Here is a 24,245-nt window from a genome sequence, read left to right as displayed (position 1 = left end):
TGTGTGTTGTCGGTTCAGTGACAGCAGCTAAAAGCTTCCTCAGGTTACTGGTGGCGTGCGTCACTTCAGTTTTTAAAATCTCTGAGGTCAGCTCAGGGTGGATTTCACCTTATTGGTTATTCTACTGGACACATCAACTAATACTTTTTCTTGTTTTTTATAAATATTGTTTAATTATTGTTGCTGTTTGATCATTGCTGTAATCAAATTGTTATTTGTGGTATTATATTTAATTATGTTTCTTCACATTATTATTATGTTTGTTATCTCTTGTTTTATATTCAGTTAAGATTTTAGGTAATTTAACAACAGTGTCTCCAACAGGGTACTGATAAGTGTATTCTTAAACAGTAAAATGTGCCAATACACATTGGTCACAATGATTTAAAAAAGTAATGTCTGTGTAAAAACTATATATCTTACTCATTATTTTAAACTCTTGATGTCAGTTTCTGCAACTAAAATCAATTTAATCTGTAAATGACTGTTATTATTCAACCAGACCAGGGTTAAAAGTCCAGGTGCCAGTCCAGTTTTTGAGGTTGACATGTTTTTAATCTGCGTTCTTGTGAATTTCTTACCTAACCTTCCTGTAATTCCTGTCACAGTTTGGCTGGCTGGCTACTCTGCATACTGCCTGAAGGACAGGTTGATTGGTTGATTGGTTGGGGGATGAACAGGTGAGCAGCTCAGGTGGTGGTTGAGGTGGGGAACTACAGTGACAGCTGTTGGGCAGGTGAGGAATGTCAGGCTCTGAAAAGACAGGAGATGAGTGAGCACAATCAGACAGAGGAGACGATTCAGTGTGATTGCACAAAATCCTTTATTTCCAGGATCCAAGAGCACATTTTCAACACACGGCCCAAAGACAAACTGCATTTTTAAAAAGTTTTGTTTACATACAGCTACAACCTTCAGTGATAAAAGTAGCAAAATAAAGTCTGTGTGCTTTTAAAAAAATGAACCACGACAAAACAGCGTACGGAGAGTTTGGTTCCAAAGTTGAGTTTGACTCGACAAAATGAAAATACAAAACAATTAACAGTCACTTTAAAATGTTATCTGGTGGACAAAGTGGATAAAAAAAGATTTATATGTAAAATGTAGCTCAAGTGCTTTGAAATATACTGAAAGATGGACAGGCTTACCGTTATGGCACCGTTTTAGTTTTGAGCTAAAGTGACAAACATGACATGAAGATAAAACACAACAATATTCATACAACATGGAGTCATAAAATGCTTTTTTCTACAAGACTACTTTCAGTGCTGGAGAAAGAGTTTGTAAGAGCAGTGATTTTAAAGTAGTGCTTGCAACAACACCATTAGAAAACACAGTTATATACACACACACAACCATTTTGTTTGTTTTTAAAGCGCCTTGGAAAATGATTGTCATTTTATAATCTTTCATACAGCATTTGATCTCACAACTGGTTTAAATATTCTGTTTTATAAGAAAAGTCAGTTTACAAAAAAATTGCAAAGACAAAAAACAAAGAGGCAAATCTGTAAATGCGTTTCGTTGTTGTGACGTTCGTCATCAGCTAATGCTACCAAAATCCACAAATCACTTTTCAGCACCTTTTTTTATAGTGAAATAAAAGCTTCATGTTACAGTTTACACAAGACATTCAACAATGGAGCAACTGCAGACACATGTGTGTTCACATGTTTCTCATTTGGTTTTTGAGTCGGTGCTAAATGCTAAATGCTGTCCAGTCTGTCGTCCAGCTTCTTTAATGCTGTGTTCATGTCGCATCAGAACTGAGCTAGTTTAACATGGTTTGTTCAAATCAATCAGCACGTATATATAACTTCTTATAAATGTAAATGATCATTTTGATTTGAAATCAAATTTTTGGACACATATTATTTTCATCTAGAAAAAGAAAAGACTCCACACATGTTAATTACAATTTGCTTAAACATAATATCCAGTTAAGAAGCTGCATCTGTTATTTACAGTTAAAGGGATAGTTTGGATGTTTTGAAGTCGGGTTGTATGAGGTACTTATCCATAGTCAGTGTGTTACCTACAGTAGATGGTGGACTGATTGACAAAAACATTCATTTTACCTCTCAGAACATGCGGGGTTGCTGGTTTACCGCCGCCTAGATTGGTTAGTTTGTTCGTGTTATTGTGTGACTTCTGAACTAACCCTTTAAAACACCAAAGTCACACAATAACACAAACTAACTAACCGATCGAGGCGGCGGTAGACCAGCAACTCCCGTGTTCTGCGAGGTCAAATGAATGAAATTGTCAAAGGAGTCTGGTGATTTGAAGAGAGTTCAGTTTCCCATCGGAGAGGGAAGCGGTGAAAATATTCTAAATATGGCGTACACTTGATTCATTGAGTTTTAGGTGTCTAAAAACTCCATCTGCTGTGGGTAATACACTGACTATGGAAAGGTACTTCATACAAGCTTATTTCATCCAAACTATCCCTTTAATCTGACATGACATGAACGCAGCATGAGCTCTCATGTCCCACTGATGGACGCAGGAGTCCAGGTTATGATTCTTCAAGAGGGAGTCGGGTTTCGTGATATTGTTTAGAGAATGTCTGGTGACACGTTTGTTTGACAAAAACAAAGACAACAAAGACACAATACTGTCTTCATGACAGCTGTATTAAAGTCTCCGTTTTGAAGTAGGACATTTTCAAACCCTTCGTACATGTAGTGGCTTTAACAGAAGTTGAAATGCATCATTTCTGCATTAGAGCTATCTGCTAAGCCTGGCCGGGTTAGCATGGTTTGGTTTGAGTCTCCAACTAATACTACGGATCAAGGAGCACTTTCACTTTGCTTCTGATCTTTACTTTAAATTGGTTTACACACATAAACATAATGGCCAGAGATGAAAATAAAAAACCCACTGTTTCCTACATTGAAGTGCGTATATATTCTCTCAATCATTTGTGATCACAGGTAAACAAACACTTGAGAAATACTTCCATGCGCTTCCTCTTCAGCCTTCAGTTGTAATCTATTATTTACAATTAGGTCCTTAATGGATTACTGTGTGCATGTAAGTGCACTCAGTGTTTCCCACGTGACGCGACTGCAGGATAAAGTAAGCGGGGGTCGGACTGGCCGAGGCCGCCGAGACAAGGCATTAACGGGAGATTTTCACACTGTCTCCGGTCAGGAAACTAAAATGCTTTTTAATGTTGGATTTCAGTGCCACTGACGGACAAATCAGATCCTTTCTGATTATGTCTCTAATATTAAGTAAGTGCACAACATCATTGTAAACCTCAAGTAGGTTAAAATGCAGCATTAGGATAAACGCGGTGAACAAATAAAAACGTTCTGATTTTAAACTTTGACCATCTGTTTGAATCTCATCTCAACAATATTAACCATAAGAATGAAATGTTGTTTTGTCGACATGTAAAGCACCAGGGCGAACGACATCTACTAACCCTACAGGTCACCTACATCTACGAACGTTTAAATAATCTGTTGGTGTGTTCAGCCCAAATCTCATCTCTACGGTTCCCTCTCCACATGATTCCCCTATACGGAAAAACAAGCAGATTATCAGTACAGTGAAAGCAGCTTGTTCTTATACAAATGTAATCTTGAAGTTAAAGTTTGTGAGTGTTATTTCCACACACACAAATGTTCTCAATCAAAATACTGTAGAGACATTATATATCTCCATCGGTGGTGGTTTTCATTCAGCCCATTAACTGCAAATCTATTGTTTAAATATAACTGCAGACCATTCTTCAAAGCATACCGGTATAATATTAAAAATCAAGTAGCAGACCTGAAGCTTGGTTGTGATATTAGAGCAAGTCAATCTTATGCAGCTTTATTTATTTGTCAAAGGGTACGTTGTTAACCAACAGCTACTTGTAAAGTAGGAATCTTAAAGCGTACAGTGTGCTTTAGGAAATAGTCAGCAGTAATGGGAAGGATGCACATTATGAGAGTGAGTTCATTTGAATAGTCCGGTGCTGAAACTCTGCTTTCTATTATATTATATGGTGTTACAACATTTGTAGTGATCCAGCAAAAAGTAAGTCATTGTTCTTTTTATCAACTGAGTTATTGGAGTATCAGCATGGGATGATACAGCTAGAGAGAGACCGGTCTCTCTTGTCTTCAGGACTTTAACCGTGTCTATACAGATCAGAAAGTGATGAGCTCCTATCAGGTACGTGCTCCAGCAAACTGGAAACACCTGACAACAAAGAGCCCGAGTCTTATCCAAACATACAAATGTAACTTTCAGTGAGCGCACGACTAGCAATATTATAATACGCAGTGTGACAGACACAAACACGTCTTTCCCTGTCGGTTCTCCGAGTAGTGATGTCGGACTAAAGGATGAGACACCATAACAGAGAGAACCTGATATAAAGTCTTTCTGTAATTGTTGAATAAAAAAGATGTGTCCTTATGTACCTTCTCTTCTCTTCTAGCCTCCTCGGATGCTCTGCCATCATCCTATCAGAGGAAAAATCCTGATTTCTGGGGGTCCTGCAGGGTGGGGAGTCCGTCTGGGATGTCGCCCGTCGCCACTCCATTTCCATTGGGCATGAGACACGTCCTGATGTACGCTGCGTTGGTGGCACTGAGGAGGCAACCGTTCTCCAGCTGGAAAAACAAAGTGGTCACATTTTAAAGACGGTGTTCCGTCTATTTATGTTTTTAGTTTATTTCTGTCACAATTTCTGCTTGTGAAAAGTCTCATTTTGATTTTATAACCACTTAAAAACAAAGAGTGTTGCCATAAAGAACCACTGACGGGTACGGCTTGCTCTTCATGACCCTGAATATTGTATAACATGTTGAGAATAATAGCTCTATTATTTCATGCACTTTCTTCTGATATACTATTATAAATGATAATTGTGTATTTATTGTGAGCATTTTCATCACTATATGTTCTCCTTTCTTTGAGAGAATGCTCAGTATTTCCCTCCTGCTGCGCTGCACTTTCATACAGATGATGTATATTTTCTTCACAGTCTATAAACTACAGTAGCGCCGTGCTTCTATCCGAGCTGAGAATAGTCCTCCCCCTCCACCCTGCGTTCACAGCATTAGGTAATGACAGTCAAATTGTAGGTCAGCACTGCTCATGCTTGACTGGCCAGCCTGCCAGTATTTTTCTTTCAGCGACAGTCAGTGACCCTGAAGAATAACAGTGGAGGCTGAATGGGGCGGGGATGAATGGATGCCTGCCGGGGTCGTCCATCTCTGGGGCCGACCTTATTCTATTCATTATTGTACTCTTCCTCACTACTGCCTCTTTGCTCTTCTTTCCTCTCTCCGGCCCATTCTCTCATATTTCATTACATCTCCTTTGTTATCCCGCCGTGGAACAATAACACTGAATAATAGAAAGAAAATCTGATCTTTGATCGAACAAATCATGATTTTGACTTCATGAAAGTGTCATAAACACATATAGAGTAACAATATCCCATAATCGACAAGCAGGTTATAATATTCCTCACAGAGCAAAAGTGAGATTTAAACTACTTTGTTATGTTTTTTTTAACCAATAGGAAGACTGGCCTTTGTTGGAGCTCACAGCTACGTTAACAATGCCGACTTGTTCTACAGGCACAGAGAAGTAAACCAGACAGCTCCTGGTTTAAATCCTGCTTCAAACTTCAATTTGGCAGCGTTGATTGGCGAGGTCTCGTTACCTCGTTATGTTTTACGATGGGAATTTCTCTGGACCACCAGCTACGCGTTTCGTCTTTGTACTCTAACTGATTAGCGTTTTTTAAGGATGACATTCCCCAGCCCTCACTGCTCTGTCATTACAGGGAAACGTTTTTGTTGGACTTTAAAGACAAATTCCTGCTTCCCCTGAACATTATATACAGTCTCATTAAGCAACCCAAATAATGTGAGTTTATGCTCGGCTGCGGTGGGTCTGACAGTGCATCAAGATCCCTACAATTACATTTGAAATAGCTTATATAGCAGATATTCTTAAAATGTTCCTTTTAATGTAAGTTACAACTATTAGGGCCATGAAAAAAACTGAAACAGATTAATTATCTTCAATTAAACTTTTATCAGGTCTGTTCTAACGCCATAAGTATATGGTATATGTTCAAAAAGGACTGGATGAAAAACAATCAAAATTCAGTGGAGAATTGAAAGTATTTCTGAGTGGAAGGTTATTTCATGCAAGTTTGATACAGAAATATTCAGCATAAATCAAACAGAACTTCTCCTGAAAGGCTAATAAAACCCCACGTCTTCTCCAGACAGAGAATAGATTGTAGTGGCCTCTATTCTGAGACTGCGCTGCTCTGACCCATCTCCCCCTCGTCTTATTTACATGGCATGTCTGGTCGCATCATCACAGTTTACACTGAGCTCCATGCCAGCCCGGGGCCTCTGTGTGCTGACTCGGAAAAAGATCCATTTTCATGACAGTGAAAGAGAACAGCGCAGGGTTGAAGGGTTGTAGATTCCGCAGCCCTCGGTTTGTTGACGTTCACTGATATTTGAGGGCAACGCAGACTTCGGGCCTCATCAGTGGGCTAGGATCAAGAGTTTGGCTCCCAGACCAAACAGCTCTGAGGAGAGCTGGCAGCTTGAGTCGTTTTTAAGATAGTGAGAAGGACAAGAGAAAGACAGAACAGGCCTGACACAAGACAGAAGGTCTTAGCGGGACTCAGGATGACTGTTAAAGGAGCATTACTCACCTCCTCATGGACATGCTGCACAAGCCCTGTTTTCATGCGACTAGTATAAATTACCCTCCAACCTCTGTGTTTAATGAAACTCGCTGCAGGATAATGAAACCCGCACAAATCACTGTCGTCCTGGATTTGACTCTATTTTTGGTAATATTACCAATCAAATGCAAATAGGACTACAGTTACTGTCCTAACAGCCAGTGTTTGGTCTGACTGATGTCCAAAGCCCTCTCTGAAAAGCAATTGTATAACTGGGGGAAATCAATAATTAGATCTCGTTATAGTTCTGCTTTCATTAGATGATTATCTAATGGAATAATTTTCTGGGGAACTTATGAAAAGGTGTTACTTTCACACATTTGCGCTTGCTTAATTCTTGAATGAAAAATTAAACTTCACCCTAAACAGGATTAAAATGACTACAGAGGGACATGTTGAGCCAGATTCTACACTCTGACTGCATCACTTCAGTTTCCTGCTCTCGGTCTCTTACCTTGCTGTGAGTGGAGTCCTGTGTGGTGGTGTTGAACATGCTGTAGGCCTCTAATGACGGCAGGCTGTGCTGTGGCTGGGACAGACCCAGTAACTGCTCTAACTCCAGTGCAGAGCTCTGGGTGGGACACTGGGGCAAACAGGATGGTGGAACCTGAGTCTGCTGCAACATCGGCTGGTGTTTCTGGTGACCCTGCAGCTGGTAGGGACGAGTGGCGGCCACCAAACTCTGGTAGTGGCATACGTCCGGTGTGGTCACGCCATTCAGCACTGTGCCACCTGCGTGTGTCATGTTGGAGAGGTTGTAACCTGTGTGGCCGACCTCCACGTTTGGTGGAAAGGCTGTGTGTCCGTTTGGGATGTAAGATCCGTTTGTTGTGAGTCCGAGCTGATTCTGGAAACCAGGCAGCAAGGCGCTCGAGCTGCTAACCTGCTGATGGGACTGGAGGTGGACCGAGCGCGGGTCCTGCTGAAGCTGCCACTGTTGACTCGATTCCAGAAGCGAGTTAATGTGTTTATGTTCACCGTTCAGCTGCGAGGCTTTGAGTACAGTATGTGGGTGATGATGGGTGCGGTTGTTAGGGTGATGGTGGTAAGGAATCCCTGTTCCAGGTTGGGAGACAGACTGAATCTGTTGAGATTTCATCAGCTCACCTGCACTGATGTGTTGCTGCATCTGTTGCGACAGCTGGATGATGGGCAGAGCTGGAGGGACAGCAGGTGTGAGGCACGCCTGTGGCTGCTGGGATACGCTTTGGGCTGGGTCCGGTGGACGAGTTGAAGGTCCGAATCCACCTCTTTCTCCTTGTTCTAGCCCCTCTGCCCCACTTTCCAGTGAGTCGTGGATGTAGGAGAGGATTTCGTTGTTGGTGAGAAGGTCAGTAAGTGTTGGGATGTGGTTGGGGCCCAGCTCCACCTGGATCATCCTCTCGTCCAGCAGCAGGAGCTCCAGGTCTTCAGCATTTAGGCCCAGGTTCTCCAGGGCGTTAAAGAGCTCACTGTTGGAGCACGTTTCCTCTCCGTCCAGGGACAGAGAGTCCAAAGTGGCCAGCAGTGGGTCATAACTGGATGTTTTGCTAGTGCATCTCCCCGTCTCCCCGTTAGATGTGATATGCCAGCTGTCGCCACTTAACAAGCCACTAAAGCCGTCACTGTCATCTTGCTGCTCGCTAAAAAGGCTGCTGTGGTAAGACATCTTAGGCTCTGTGTCCGGCTGGCAGACATACACAGACTCATCCTGGCTCATCAGCGCTCCCAGCAAGGACTTTGGGTCCAGGTCATCTGAAGAGCTCTTGTCCAGTTTGCCTTTCTTGGACTTGCTGCCTTTGGCTTTGCCCTGGAAGGAATCGGGGAAGCCGTGCAATGGATAACCGGTGTGGTAGAGCATCGCCTCTCCGGTGGCGAATGTGAAGGGAAGGTGCATCGATCGCTTCCTCAGGTGTTCCCCCCCTTCCTCATCCCTGCGGAAATACGTGTTACAGAGAAGAAATTAACAGATAAATTAGCTCAAACTCAAAAATCAAGCTTCGTCGTCCACTTACACCAAGGGCCTCTGGGTGGCGATGATGTAGTCTGGCTTGCCGTTCTTGTAGACGAGCCTGGCGTTGGCCTGGACCCACTTCCACCGGTTGTCCTTGGTGAGCAGCCTGAAGACGGTGAGGCCGCTCTCGCCCGTCTTCATCACTGGAATCACATCAGACGAGACATCAGAGGCTCCGTGTCGCTGCAGTTTACGCTCTGTACGCCCCGCAGTGTGCACACACTCACCCTGCATTTGCTCAGTCGGGCGTGCTGCTGTGGTGGAGGCTACATGCTGATGTTCACTTTGGCTACATGCACATGTTACAAGTCCTGTTTGCACACACTGACGCAGCCCAACACACATACATGCACCATCACATCCTTCTACGCCCGGTCCCTCATCTCCACGTCTCAGTGTTGTGTCTGTCGGTGTGTGTAATTGTGGTGCAGGTCATGTTTCTGTGCTGTCTAGTTTCTAAACAAGCTTCATAGTGAAGCACAAAACCAGTGGAACGCTGCTTCCTGTACATTGTGAATATACCAGTTCAACAGTTAACATGTGCTCATCATTACTGTTTTCTTCGTCTCACTGATGAATCCCAAAAGAATTTCATTAGCTTTTAAACCCACCCGCTTTAAAATGGCATCACGTGGAAACCCGCCTTCCCATCTGTGCGTGCATTAGAGCATGTATGCATCTCTGTGTTTCCAAATGCATATGCATGTATTTCTGTTTCTGTATGCATGACTACATGCATACAGTATGTGTCTTTGTGAGCGAGCGTGTCTGGTAGCAGCGCGTTGAGGGCGCCATGGTTACGACTAACCGGGTCATCCGGTACACGAGGTAAGTAGGACACTTGACTCTCGCTGGGAGATTTCCTCCATCACCAACAGACGCACACAGCGATTGTTTGTTTGTTTACTGCGTGTGTTACAAATGTAATGTTGAGCCAAACATGAGACATACAATACACATACACAATATATACTGTACGGATCCTAGATGGGTGGAAAGCTGCAAAAGTCACATTTTTGTGCTGTTAAAAAAGCCAATAAATCAGCTTGATCTAATTAACATCACTCTCTGAGCAGCCCAGCAACTTCCCTGTTTGCATAAGTAGACTTTTCCGTGTTTAGATGTTTGGTGAGTCAACCTTCTTCCTCTGAGCATGCTATCTCGGTGTGACCAGCAGTAATTAAATGTGCAAGTTGGATCTATATATATATGACAGCATATTAGGTAAAAAAAATAAGAATTAAGGAGCCAGGATGGAGGGGTAATATGACGAGAAAAAAATCTGAATTCTTTAGATTAAAATCAGAAATTGTGCAACACCTGCCGTCTAAATTAGTAAAGTAGTATTCTGAAGTCTCATAAAGTTGACTGCGAACAGCTGTGACTTACTTCGGACATGATTTTCGGCGCAGTACAGCATGTCGGCAGCATGAATGAACTGGTAACCCGAACCTCGAACTCTCAGCTCCGCCTCGGTGTAGCCCAGAACAATTTTACCCCTGAAAAACATCAGATACACACAAGAATTACAATTGCTAATTGAGTTGAAAGCAATTGTGGAGCTCCATTCCAGCATTTACAAAATAACTAAACAACATTCAGTAAATGTGAAGTTTTGAGAGTACGTACTTTGCGTCGCAGGCCATGGGTGTGAAGTCGAGCTTGTGTTTGGTCCTGAAGATCATGTTCCTGGTCCTGATTTCCAGGATGGCCGGAGGCTGGAGGGGTGTGGCGATGGCGAACAGGGCCAGCTGAGGTGGGGTACTCCCCTCGCTGTCGCACTTCTGACGGCTCTGACCGTGGAGGAACTTGAGTCGACCCTGGATGTTCAACGCCTGAGAGGAGAGCACATCAATTACAAATAAGATGAAAAGAGAAAGCTGTGAATATCTTTCCTGACCCTCCTCTTGTCCCTCTGAGACTATTACATCAAGTTCCACAGCAGACGAGCGAGTGCTGTTTCTTTTCTCCCTGTCGAGCACCATCAGTCTTATTTATCCTGCTGGGTAATGAAGAGAGCGATACCACTTCAGTACACTGTAAACACACTGGGCCCACTGGTGTCTCTTACTGGAAACCCTCCAGCTGCTCTCCCTGTGGTCACATGACTCGCTGTACACTGTTTGAAAACAGTACTTAAGTGACTGGGACTTCATGCATGACTGATAATCATCCAAACTAAGGCTCACGGTACTGTTCTTAGACAAATCATTGGTCTCACAATAATCTGTGACCTTCATAATATTCATGTATGTGGCCAAGATCAACACATACAAAGTCAATTTAAATCTTTGACAACAGCGAACAACTCATTTGTTGTTGACCGTGACCAACATACTGTATCTATAAAACTCATGAGATCTGGGTTTGTAGCTAATTCGGCATGTAAATTGATAGTTTCAAGCAGACAAAGTCTATTTGATTTATTGACCTGGTGGCCTTTCCTCATGCTTCATCATAAAGCCAAACTTTGGATTAGCATGAAATTTGCTGTGCACAGTCATGCTCCCAAGATTAGATGTTGTGGCATTTCATCTAGTACTCCCCTCAGGGAAACATTTGTGTATCTCCTAATAAACAATGCTTGTTGGGCTCATTTTGGTGACACAATGTCCTTTCTACTAATTCTTACAAGGTTGGGTGAGCATTCCTTTGGAAGCCCAATATTCATGTTAATGATGTTTTGACCCTGCAGCGACAGGCGACACCACGTACCTTTAAGCAAAGAGCAGACACTTTACATCTACATTGTATCTGCTAAGGTTAAACTGCCGTGGCTGGCCCCACTGGATGCCATGTCCCTACTTATCTAACTCCACTATTCAAGCTCAGGAACAAAGAAGACATTTACCAGCTACCGACATTACCAAGCCAGCAGCTACCGGCACAACAATCGAGGCAAATCCAAAACATTACTACAAACATGTACTTTCTTTAAGCCTCAATATCTTGTCAGTGAAACATGAATGCAGGCTAAATTAACTGCTGGAACCTGAAACACTTGGAGAATGATCTGACTTTGTATTTCTAGGGAGCATTTAGAAGTTTTCTGGGGATGTCTGGAGCTAGCAGCTAGTTACACGTCGCTGGTTTTGTTTTTGTATCATGACTCCGTCCTTCTCATCTAAATGTGTCTGATGATGAAAATATCTGTGAAAATAACAGAAACCACCACGCAGAAGGTTTCCTTTCAAAGGCTGAAACACTTTCTCCTGTCTGCTGTCCTCCTCTCACCCTGTGGCATCTCGTGTGAGGACCCCCACCTCCTCTGTTAGCTCTGGTTAATTGACCTTGGTGGGTTTAAGGGCCTGCAGCCGTGATGTCAGGAATCTAGCCCTGAATAGCAGGAGGGATTACGAAAAACAAAGCCATAGCAACCGGTAGACAGAAGCAGAAACCTGGCTTAATGCTCACGCAAACGCAGTGGGAGGGAGGAGAGAGAGATGCAGGTTCGAACCCCTTCACGAGAGCTGCTGGAGGTTCCTTGAGCAGGACGATGAATCCTCAACTTGAGCTTTCAGGCAAAAGAAGTAATAAAGAAGTGACCCTAACCATGTCAGTAACTTTCCTCTACTGACAAAGGTCAGTCCCTGCCTTCAACCGCATTACTATACAAAAAACAAAATCCACAAATGTCTCTCAAGTATTAGCAGAGCGTTTAACTAATAAATGATCAGAAAAGATGTGTTTCAGAGGTTAAATCTATGAAAATAGAAAACATAGAAAAAAATCCTCATAAATGAGAAACTGAAATTATCAAACGTTTGGCATCTTGATAAATGATGAATTTCATCTATATCGTTGCAGAACAATGTGTGTATGGCCTCTTAAGTGCCTTGCTCATGGGGGACCCTGCCCCAGTTTTCCCAGCAGGTTTAAGGGATTTTTCGCTGCCACTGAACCACAGCGTGTTTTTCTCCATCTGCAGCTAATTGTCTTAGTGGAAGTAGCAGTGGCCGGTCTGGAGCTACCAACCCTGACTAAGCAAGTTCCCCCTCTGCTCTGGGAGGATTAAGGCCCTTTTCCCCACGACCCCGAGGCTCTCTTAAGGCGGATTACAGGAGTAAATGGTGGCTTCTGATCGCTGAGGGACTCTGAAGTGGCACGCCATACTGCTAGCAGCACCAATGGGCCTAGAAGCACCACAAGCCTCAAATATTGATTCATTTTTATCACTTCATTTGACTAGGAAAGTGCATATCAATAATCTAATGTTAAAATGGGTTGTGTATATATTGTGTGTATCCGTATTATTGAAATTTCAGTCTTACCAGGAAGCCGGAGGAGTTGTCCAACAAACAGCGGAAGCGGCAGACGAAGCCTCTCTCCAGGAAGGAGGAGTTCTCAGGTGGAAGCTGGTCGGGTTTGTAGCTCACCAGGCAGGAAGAGGTCGACACCGACTCGCCATCTGAAGACATCAAATAATAACTAATAACATTTATTTCTTCATTATACTCACCATGACATTTGTAATGCAGTAGCGTGATGTTTGTGTCGTCTGCTGTACCAAGTTTTACACCGATTAGAACCGACACAGCATGGAGATACTGCTGAACTGAATGTTCTTCAGTTTACAGACCTGTTGAGGGATCCGTGGGGGGGCCGAGGCTGGCAGGGGGTGCGAGGGCCCAGTGCAGGTTGCTCCTGAACTCCTGCTGGTCTTCAGTGTGGATCAGATCAAACACACTCTGGTGCATCACGTCGGTCTGACAGGAAAACACAATATACAGTGAGTGGGTGAGGAACATTTTACCTGTTTTAGAAAAATACAACTTTGAACATGAGACGGCACGAATTGAGACAGTCACTGTCAGCAGGTACCCTGAGGGGTGCGTTTGATTCCGTTTGCTTTGAAGTGGAGCCAAAAGAAATCAAGTGTCGCTGAAAATTTGATTCAAATAGTTGAACCAGAGCCAAAGACCCGCAGTGACCCTGATATCCCTCGCCCAGACCCAGCATGACCTGGCTGAGGACCAGAGTGGAACCACCCGATCAAACTCAGGTCACCAAAAAGGAATTTTGACAGGCAGAAGTGTTACGTGAAATACTTCTCCAACAAGAAAAGGAGAAGGGGAGTTCTTTTTCTCATTGACTGTATTTGGGCTTTATGCAGCCGGGTTATTGGCTCTTGAAGCAAAGGTTGTGCTAAACTAGATGTGACTAGGCTAAGAAGGAGTCTGCTTACTTTAGCTTAGCTCAAGACAATCAAACAACCACTGTGGCAACCCCTTCAGTCAAATGAAATGGGACAAGGGTGCATTCTTTCTTAGAGATGTTAAAGCTTTACTATCTCTCATGACTCTTGTATGTGCTGTCTTGACTCTATTTGTTACATGATTGTTGGTTGTTTCTGTGTGCTGGTTGTCTGACTATGAATGTTCCTGTTCTCAGCAGCCTTTTAGGCCGGGTGTTGTTTTGCTCCTTCTTCCTCAGTTGTGTCGTGTTTTCTGGGCGTTACAACAGCCGTTGACACTCAAGGTTTTTTGTTTCCAAACACTCGTGAACACACGTGAGCAGAGACGGCAGCTTCACCACCGATTTGGGTTTGTTTGGTAAATGCATGGTGACGCGCCTCAGGTGGACGGGGAAATGAGGGGTGAGAGGTGATGTTTACACCTGTCTGTGTGTGTGTGTGTCTGTGTGTGTGTGTGTGTGTGAACGAAAGGCATGTGTATACATAGCCTGCATTTAGATGGTGTGTCTGTGTGTATGTAAGTGTGTGTCAGACAGACAGACAGACAGACACTTTGGATAATTTGATAATCACATTCTCCAAAATGAGATTAGACTGGAGGCGGCGGCAATTCCTTGCGAAGCCAATTGGATTAAAGCTCCCGCTCCATATGTGCGTTTGTTTCAATCCTCAGGGCACTCGGACGATGTGTTCACTTGCTGCTCTCAGGGTCCGCTTGTCATGAAGTCACATGACCCAGAAGTTGCCCATTTATTGGAAAGTGTTTAAGAAATCAAGGAGGACTTTGGAGGTGTTAACTTCAGTTGAGAACACATGAAGAAATATCTGAATATGAGCATCACACAAAACTTTATTTAGTTCTGCAGTAGCTACTTCCTCTACCCATCATTCCTTGTGTTTGGGGCTCATTTCCTATTGGTCCTGTGTTTCCTCTCTTGCTGGACCAACAGAAATGTTTTCAGGAGTCTGAATGAATGAAACAAGGCAAACTAAAGGTGGAGACAACACATAACCTAAAGAGTAAAGTAGAATAAGAATAGGCCGGTGGGTTGAGATAAGCGACTCGTTGTTTTAGAAATGTACAGGAAGGTTTTACCTGATGGAAGCCGAGGTAATCCTGGATGGTGTGAGAACAGAAGAAGACGATTCCCTCAGCTGTCACTACCAGGACGAAGCCGTTTAGGGCCTGCAGAGAGACAACGTATTGCTTGTTTAACATTTATAATGATTATAATGGGGTTGGTCACTAAAGTAAACCCTCATATTCAATTTTACAGCAGTCAGCCCATTACATTTAAAGTTGAAACGTCTGTTAAGCATGAACATCCACAGAAAATATCATTTCAATCTGAACTGTAGTTGTAGACTGAGCTACATTTAGGACACCAGTCACTGGTGATTAGGATATCAAATGCTAAAGTGTTAGCATGTTTGCAAGCCAAACATATCAACATATTTACTACAGATGCACTATTTTACATTTCACAAGATTTGACTTGTTCAGAAGAAATTACCAGACTAGTATCAGATCGCAGTGAGAACAAACAAGGAAGGAAGAGAAGAAATGGGACTGGAGATAGAATAAGAGAAGACAAAATAAAAAAACAGGGATGAGACTTCTCCCCCCGGGCAGAGAGAGCGGAAGACAAGGAGGAGAGGCTGGAGCCGAGTGGAGAGGAGGAGGAGGAGGGAGGAGAAGGAGGTCAGACTCAGTACTGAATGACTAACACCTCCATCATCACTCCTCCTCTCCCTCCTCCAGCCTCGGGGCTCGGTGAGGAGGTGATGACACTGTGTCCCGACACGGCAAAGAGTCACAGCGGCATCCTGCCTGCATCCGCACACACCTCAGTGATGAGGATGAGGATGAGGATGAGGATGAGGATGAGGATGAGGATGACCTCCGTAGGAATCCAAGCGTTATCCGAACAGACACCAATACGCTGCTCACATGGTTTTTTAAGATTTACATCGCTGCTGTAGGGTCAAAACATTACATTTCCTTTTCAAACCTCTTTTAAAATCCATTACATGAAGTCAGAAATTCATTATCATCAGGCTGAAAACAAGACAGCTTCTCTTAGCTCATGTTAATCAGAACCCATTATTCTGCCAAAATCTGCATGTGACCACACCCGACACATACACCCACACACTACACACACATGAACACACACACACACAGTATGCAGCGGAGTGCAGTGGCATACAGGCACTGTGTATAAATATTTTCTGTAGATTCATGTGTTTGTTGTCTCTGTCAGATGACAACCCCATGTGAGTGAACACAGGGAAACTCTCTGTACCTGTCTCAGTATTTACCATAGAAGAAGACTCACTGGTCTAGAAGCGGACGGTATGAAGGCATGAGAGCTGTGTTGGAGATTTGGTGATATACTGTAAAATATCCAAGAATACTTTAAATGCTTTTAGTTGATTTCCACCTCCAGCAACACACACATCCTCCATCCAAACCCCCCTCACTTCAATAATAGATGTGTTCACCGGCTCTGTATAATTCATGGGCCAGTCGGTGTCCGTAATGGAACAGAGCAGCTGAAGGCAGGAAGCTGCTGATCCTTGATTCTTCACTGTTGCAGTGACCCATTTACTCAGCTGGGATCAATACATTTATCAATGAACTGATTTAGGGCAGAGAAACCTAACCTGACCCGGTCAGATGGTTTGTTTCACAGAATCCTCTGAGAAGCCGTCAGTGGAAAAGGGCTGGCACTTTCAGAGGATGCTTTGCAGGTGATTGGATGAACCATCTGTCAATCAAACTAACGAAAGTGAAACTAACTGAAGGTGAAAACATTGCCATACTTTACACGTTCAGTGCCGTTCTTTGCTCTTCTTTCAATGACTCCAGTTCTGATAGAAGTGATGCTTTTGCAGCATGTACGCTAACTTTTCAACTGATCTACAACTGTTGTTGTTGTTGTTGTGTGCAGACTCTCCACATGATACATGGAAAAAAGCCACAACTAACTCAGAGCCTCAGAGGTCGTCAGTGGTTAGACGATAGCTACTTGACTGTGCCTAGTCGCATATAAAATCCAGATGTAAACAAGCCCAAGACACACTGAGGAAGAATAGTGATCTAACCACTGAACACAGACTCTATCCAGATGTTTATAAAGTGTAAATACATCTGTTCAGTTGAGCCACATTCATTAACTCCAAACCACATTAACTACAACGCCAGTCATGATTAAAGACGGATCAGGAAAACCTGTTTACAGATGATGGAAGTGTAAACATGACACCAACCTGCAGCAGCAGCTCCCCCTCAGGTATGCGACCATCCACAGACGCTTTGCTGTCATCACTGTGATCGCTGCTCTTCTTCAGGCCGTTAGACAGCTGGTTCTTCAGCGCCACTACAGAAAGACAAACAGAGAGGGTAAGTTAGTGACGGACATTTATCCAGTAAAAATATCACTGTTAGTCAGACACAAATCAGTTTGCAGACGTCTCTAAAAATCCCATCACAGAAATCTGTTATCATGTTATAAATATTAGCTTATCATATGTTGGCTGATAAATAACAAAAAAAAAATCCCTGATTCTATAAGATCCTTTATGCCAGTATAGACGGAAACATGGGTCCCAGATTCATGATTAAAAAGTGCTTCTGACATCTGCTCACAGAAGTATCAGACAAGAGGCTGTTGTAGTTTAGGGATCATGTCTGCGTTTGGGTCCATGGTCGTCTTTTATTATTGTTTTTACAAGCAAAAGAAAGTGTTCTGATTTAAATCTGTATATTGATGAATTTTTCTATAATCTGAGGTGCTAAGGAACCTCCCCAAATATCCAGGCAAGAAAATACAGTTGAAATTGTTCATTCATTATCATTTGGAAATGATTAATAAGATTACTGGACTTTATCCTTTCCAGTTGCATCCAGGCAAAGAAGCTGATTTGAAGAGGACTGAAGCACAGATGGAGAGAGGGGAGAAAATGTAAAGGAAAGCCTGAGGGAGTACGACCAGCAGGATAGGCAAAATATTTTCTGTTTCACTTCATTAGCTTGCAAATAAACCGATAAAAACACTGGCGTTTCAAAGTGTATTGACAGTTATTGTGACTAAAACATTTCCTGTACAGTCAGGCAGACAAACAGGGGCTTCTCTGTGACCTCTGACCCCTGAGACAAAAACATGGAGGCCAACCCGGTGCCTTTGACCCCGGGGGTAAAGTGAATTTAAGTGGGTTGAGTCTGAAGAACACAAAGAGCTTCTCTGAAGACGTTAATGGAAGAGGAAGTCTCTGAGCGCTGCACACAATACTGAGGCCGAAGGTTCGACCACTTAAACAGCTTCTTCTGATCGTGACCCAAATTCCACGCCGGGATCAATAAAGCTCCATCGTCCATCAGTTTATTATCATTAATGGAGTCTTTGTGTCCAGCAGCTTCAGGGTTAACTGCACTTAGAATTTATGGTATGGTATAAAGTAAATGATTAGATAAATGACTTTATCTAAAAAAAAAGTCTCCTCATATAAAAATAAAATCCTCACTAAGCTGCATCCAAACCTTTTTCTGTTGGGGACGGTGTAGTGAAAGCTCACAAGGCCAAGAGAGAGAGAGAGAGAGAGAGAGAGAGAGAGAGCAGGAAAAGCATGTCGACGATCAATAATTAAGAGCTAGAAGGGGTGGAGGGGGTATTTAGCGCCCTGACGTCATGAACGGGAGCCGGCGGCAAGAAAAAACACCCCGAGGCGAGCGGGAGGAGGAGGGGACATCTGTTGGCACAACGGAGGGCGACGAGGACACCAACAGCCAATAAAGACATCACAACAGACGCTCTCAGTCCTCCGACTCTCTCTACAGATAGGAAACATAAAGGAAGCTCCATACATCACACAGAGGGAGTCCACGTTGGCTAAGACCATGAGCAGTCCACAAGCTTTACTACGATGTTACTTAACCAGAGAAACAGCTCATATAGCAATGACTGAGAGACAGCAGCTTTGTTTCTAACACTAACCCTTTGCAGACATTCATAAAACCTAATCTGAACTAAACACAACAGCTACTCATCAACCTGCAGCAGCCACAGAAAGTATCTTCTGCAGTCTCGTCAGTCAGTCCGGAGGGAAAATGACACAAACAATGACCCGTCTAATCCAGCTACTCATTGCCATGACCGAAATACATTTTTCAAAGGTTCAACCGAGTGCAGCGGCGGGGCTGAGGGGAGGAGAGCATCCCCCAAATGACAACATCGACAACAGAGATCTGCAAACTACAATGTGTTTGTGGGTGTTGGGCTTGAAGAGGTTTAAATATTCATGAAGGATCTTGAACACTTTATTTGACTATTTGAATTATCCTCTATCTAGGCAGTTTAAAATATAGTTTTATACCTGAATTTATTGAAACATTGCACATATTGAGAGGTAAAGAAATACTGATTGTCTCCATGGGAAAATAAACAGCGAGGAAACAGCATGTGACAGCGGTAGGAAATAATAGAAAACACTGTTGTATTACATAAGGAACCACTAATCTGCTTTGAACACTTGGCAGATGGCTTCACATGGAGACAGATGTGGACTAACTAACACACACTGGACTGACACCAGTCTGACCACTGCACCACCACACCTCCTCCAGACTGGACTCTCAGCGATCAATAAAAGGAAATACTCTTATTTGAACTTCAGTGGATGGATGTGAATACATAGTTATGTCCTTTATGAATAAAGTTTATATTTCAAGTAAAGTTTCTCTGGTGCAGCAGAGGAGAAGTGATCGGTGTAAATGTGATAACAACTGAACCGTAGAGTGCATCAGTTTTTGCCAGACGTCCTGAATGCAGCATCAAGTCTTCACAGACCTCCACAGAAATATATTTGGCGTTTCCTTCTCCTGCATTTGCTGCTACATGAGGTGGAAAAGAGTCTGATACAGAAAGAAACACAAGACAAGCTTTGAAGAGCTGAAAATTCATTTTAAATCTACACAAAGTCTGAGATCTTGGGAGGAGAACATGGCTTTCTGACTCTAGTCAACAGTTGTGTTTGTTAATTAGACATTTTGAGTTAATAAGAAAAGTTTTTTGGTGTGTAACCTCACCTATTTTTTCCATATACTTCCAGAGAGTGACACAAACATGGGGACTGACTAAAGTTATGTCTAACTCAGCTCGCAGGTTAAATACATGATGGATTACACTGTAAGAAAAAATAAAAACAGGTTTTTTTTGTGAGGTTGTGGGAGTCAAAAGTTGAAAAGTGGGCGCCTGTGTCCCCCTTTCTTTCTTCAAAAGGTCTGTAAAGCGGCCGTGAGTGGATTATCTGGCCGTGTTTTTATTCTCCGAGGCTTTCATCTCCTCCTCCCACCTCCTCTCTGCAGTCTCTCCAGACCTACATTACTGTGTGACTGAGACTTTGGGACAAGGGTCGACTTGTGGCCACGGGCAAGAGGAGCTGACCTACAATACATTGAGGCTGTATTAAGACATTACGATGAGAGGGGGTCGTCCAGGGTTCATGCACTTACACAGAGATGGGTCTGCTGGCCTGTTTCTGCAGGGTCAGCGTGGAACAACGACGTCTAATGTGTTTTTAAGCAGACAGCCTGTTTAGGGCTTTGATAGGCTGCTGTTCAGCTGACCTACAACAATTTACGGGGTGCCTAACTCTTCTGCATTTATTTACTTTTTCTAACCCATTCATCATTTGATTCTGGAGAACTTTAGGTTTCAGTCTGGTTCATTTAAAGTCCCAGTTTTATATTTGCTTTGTCTGATAATGGGTGAATTTACCAGAATCTCTGGCAGCTCAAACTGGCATTTCATGCACGCAAATAAAACAATTTACACCCTTTGAGAGACGTAACTGATCAGATTTAGTTGCAGCTTTGAGATGCATATTATCACATTATTATTGTTAAATATTATAGCTCAACATTTTATGACACTCTCAGTTGTAAACATTGTGAGACTGGTTTAAAAAAACATGCCAAACATCTGAAATGTGTACTGGAAGTAGTTAGAGCTGCTAATCAGTGAGCCTCCTGTAGTAGATTCAGATAATCCACACCTTCAGTGAGGTTTAAGGATTTCTGAAGGCTGTTTGTTGCTTTTGGACGGACTAACACTCACAATCTGTGAACACATTCAGCACACACAAACACACACACACACACACACACACACACAAACACACACAAACACACACAAACACACACACACCTACATCCCCCAAATCCATCTGCTATGCCTGTAAGCCTGTTAACCCCTCCACAAAGCCACTTCACCACTTCTTAAACAGAGATCTCACAGACAGCCCAGTCACAAAGGTCACGACCTCTAAACCCCAAAAAATATTATATATATATATGTATATATATATATATATATAGGGTTTTGGCTTCACTACACGGTATGAATTCTTATTATTATTAACAGCAAGCAGCTGCTGAGAGGCTGTGTGGACTTCACAGCACGTCTGTGTATAATATCCACAATATGCGAATGTCAGATGTGATAGGACGGATATACGAACAAAAAACACAAAGAAGACATATTTTTTGGGGATAAAATAGTTATGCATATATTATACATTTAACTCAAGACTGTGAAATTCTTTATAATGGTGTATTTGCGATTTTTCTTTCAGCCAAACAAAGTCTCAAATATGTGGAGAACAAGAGGGACATTATTGTCTGTCTATATTGACATTATTGCCGGTTCAAATATGAACACTAAGGTTTTAGATTCCTGTTTACTCACATCTTTACACACCTGAATTAGCGGTTTTCAAATTTCCCAACTGATTCATTTCACAGTCTTGGCCTCCAGAAACTCATGACCTTCTTTCTTTTTACTTAAACCTTCCACCACTGTCTGTCTGTCTGTTTCAGTATTTCAGAAGGCAGGGAAGGAAAAGGGCAGAGCAGCTGTTTCAAGACTACACACTGACATTTACCAGCTTCTCTTTCTTTCTCTATCTGTCTCAATTTCAAGATTCGTCATCGTCACCACTTTTAAACCCGTGCTGATGCTGCCAGAGTAGTTTAGAACCCACAACATGCTGCTTCCTGTTATCATTGTGTTATATTTCCTCATGTAGGAGTTTACATCTTCTGATCTGTCTAAGGTGATGTATGCAGCTGTGCAGCTACAGCGTCAACCTATATTTCATTAAATCTCGTGTTTCCTACCGGAGAAGAAGCTCTTGGTGCGGAGGAAGCTGACGCTGAGCCTCAGGATGGACAGTTTGTCCAGGCTGGAGATGACGTCTTCAGGAAAGGGCAGCAGGCTGGCGAGCCGGTCCAGCTCTGAGTTCAGGCGGTCGCGGTGGCGTTTGGACGGGTTGGACTTGGCGACTTCAGTTGGGGTCGGTTTGACTCTGGACGTAGAGAGACTGTGATATTTTACATTTTTCTCATTATCAAGTGAATAATTATCACAAATAGGTTTATAACTGTGGAGCAAATACTGATGTTATATTGCCATTCAAAACAGATCTATACAATCTAGATCCCAACGCTTCCAAAGAAACCAAAAGTGTGAGGCTGATTTTGGGGATGATCTGGGAGTTGTTTATTTTCCACTTAAATAGGATTATTCACATATTTATGACTTTCATAATACTTGTTTTTTAGTGTGGTGCTAATTAGCATTATTGTCCAATATTGGATATTGGTATGGATATGCATGTATGTTTATTTACATGTGTTTATGTTTATTAAAATGATAATAATACTATTACTAACTTTCATTTAATTTGATTTATACATTCAAATTTAATTAATAGTGTTAAAATCAAGCTATTTTCTATTATATATAGACCTTCCATATGAATGTTGCTCAATAGATTGTCTTCAATAACTGTAATAAGAGATTGTCTTGAATGACCAGAGTCAATGTCATTAAGTTAGTTGATGAAAACAACTTTATTATAATTAATAAACCACTAACTCACCCCTTCTGCGCCGGTTTTCTTCTTTTCCGTCCAGCATACATGTTGTTGTTGTTGTTGTTGTTGATTTATTCACAGTGAAGCTGGAGGAAATCCATAAACTTATAATAGACAAGCTCCAGACAGTAGAATCCAGTAGAAACCAGTAGCACTCGCAGGGATCAGAAGCATCTGCTTTCATTAACTGACAGACAGGAAACTGCTTTAAGCTAACATATAAATGTATATATCCCCAACCGTTACTTTAAGTCGTAATATTACGAGAATAAAGTAATAACTTTACGAGAAAAAAGTCGTAATATTACGAGAATAAAGTCATAACTTTCCGAGAAAAATGTTGTAATATTACAAGAATAAAGTAATAACTTTACGAGAATAAAGTCGTAACTTTACAAGAAAAAAGTCGTAATATTACAAGAATAAAGTCGTAACTTTAAGACAAAAAAGTCGTAATATTACGAAAATAAAGTCGTAACTTTACAAGAAAAAAGTCGGAATATTACGAGAATAAAGTCGTAACTTTATGACAAAAAAGTTGTAATATTATGAGAATAAAGTCGTAACTTTACGAGAAAAAAGTCAAAATATTACGAAAATAAAGTCGTAACTTTACGAGAAAAAAGTCGTAACATTACCAGAATAAAGTCGTAACTTTACGTGAAAAAAGTCGTAATATTACGAGAATAAAGTCGTAACTTTACGTGAAAAAAGTCGTAATATTACGAGAATAAAGTCGTAACTTTAGGAGAAAAAAGTCGTAATTTTACGAGAATAAAGCCGTAACTTTACGAGAAAAAAAGTCATAACTTTACGAAAAAAAAGTTATAACTTTACGAAAAAGAAGTCGTAACTTAACGAGAAAACAAGTCATAATATTACGAGAATAAAGTCATAACTTAACAAGAAAAAAAGCCATAATATTATGAGAATAAAGTCATAAAATAATAATAAAATAAATAATAAATAAATTAAAAATAAAATAATAAATTTAAATATCCCCAACTGTTACTTTAAGTCGTAATATTACGAGAATAAAGTCATAACTTTACGAAAAAACAGTCATTATATTACGAGGATAAAGTCATAAAACAATAATTAAATAATTAAAAATAAAATAACTCACTGTGAAACAGACGCACTGGAGCTCTCAGGACCATCACAGGAGGACTAGCGCTCCGGTTATCCGTCCATGTTGCTCCACCGGGGCGACAAATTCCGCGGATGTTCCTCAATAAAAAACAACCAGATGAACTTCACATCCTGAGGACGAAGTTCAGCTCCAAAAACCGTTAAAATGAACCCATTAAAGTGAAATGTTCTCCCTCCTCGTCCTCTCCTCCCGGAGCTCTCTGCTGCTGCTGCTCTCCTCTCTCTCCTCCGGACCAGCTGCG

The 24,245-nt window shown here is 42.0% G+C and overlaps 1 protein-coding gene across 4 annotated transcripts; it reads right to left on the bottom strand.

Annotated features, from left to right (window-relative positions):
- Nucleotides 1-799: 799 nt before the first annotated feature.
- ahr1b (aryl hydrocarbon receptor 1b) lies at nucleotides 800-24,226 on the bottom strand. Of its 4 annotated transcripts, none has more exons than XM_037761431.1 (12): nucleotides 23,978-24,226; nucleotides 22,858-23,038; nucleotides 22,094-22,296; nucleotides 17,188-17,297; nucleotides 15,011-15,100; nucleotides 13,300-13,426; nucleotides 12,992-13,128; nucleotides 10,350-10,555; nucleotides 10,110-10,219; nucleotides 8,722-8,863; nucleotides 7,182-8,640; nucleotides 800-4,616 (listed from the first exon to the last, which is right to left on the bottom strand). In XM_037761431.1, exons 2-12 carry the CDS (start codon nucleotides 22,896-22,898, stop codon nucleotides 4,470-4,472), a joined length of 2,772 nt encoding a protein of 923 aa, XP_037617359.1. In that variant the 5' UTR covers nucleotides 22,899-23,038; nucleotides 23,978-24,226; the 3' UTR covers nucleotides 800-4,469. The 4 variants fall into 4 exon arrangements, with proteins under 4 accessions (XP_037617359.1, XP_037617362.1, XP_037617358.1 ...); XM_037761434.1 differs by having other exon boundaries at nucleotides 22,094-22,281; XM_037761430.1 differs by having other exon boundaries at nucleotides 22,858-22,937.
- Nucleotides 24,227-24,245: the final 19 nt, after the last annotated feature.

Source organism: Sebastes umbrosus, chromosome 24, assembly GCF_015220745.1.
Source record: "Sebastes umbrosus isolate fSebUmb1 chromosome 24, fSebUmb1.pri, whole genome shotgun sequence".
NCBI lineage: Eukaryota > Metazoa > Chordata > Actinopteri > Perciformes > Sebastidae > Sebastes > Sebastes umbrosus.
The sequence above is the reverse complement of the archived record's forward strand: the minus strand, read 5'-3'. Positions and strand labels throughout refer to the sequence as shown.

What these genes read in the sequence shown, in the direction of transcription:
- ahr1b (XM_037761431.1), bottom strand. Translation starts at nt 22,898, where the DNA reads ATGTATGCTGGACGGAAAAGAAGAAAACCGGCGCAGAAGGG. An exon ending in CCCATGGCCTGCGACGCAAA is followed by an intron (nt 10,220 to 10,349) that starts GTACGTACTCTC and finishes GATGTTTTTCAG; the next exon opens with GGGTAAAATTGTTCTGGGCT. An exon ending in CGCCGAAAATCATGTCCGAA is followed by an intron (nt 8,864 to 10,109) that starts GTAAGTCACAGC and finishes ATGTGATTCCAG; the next exon opens with TGATGAAGACGGGCGAGAGC.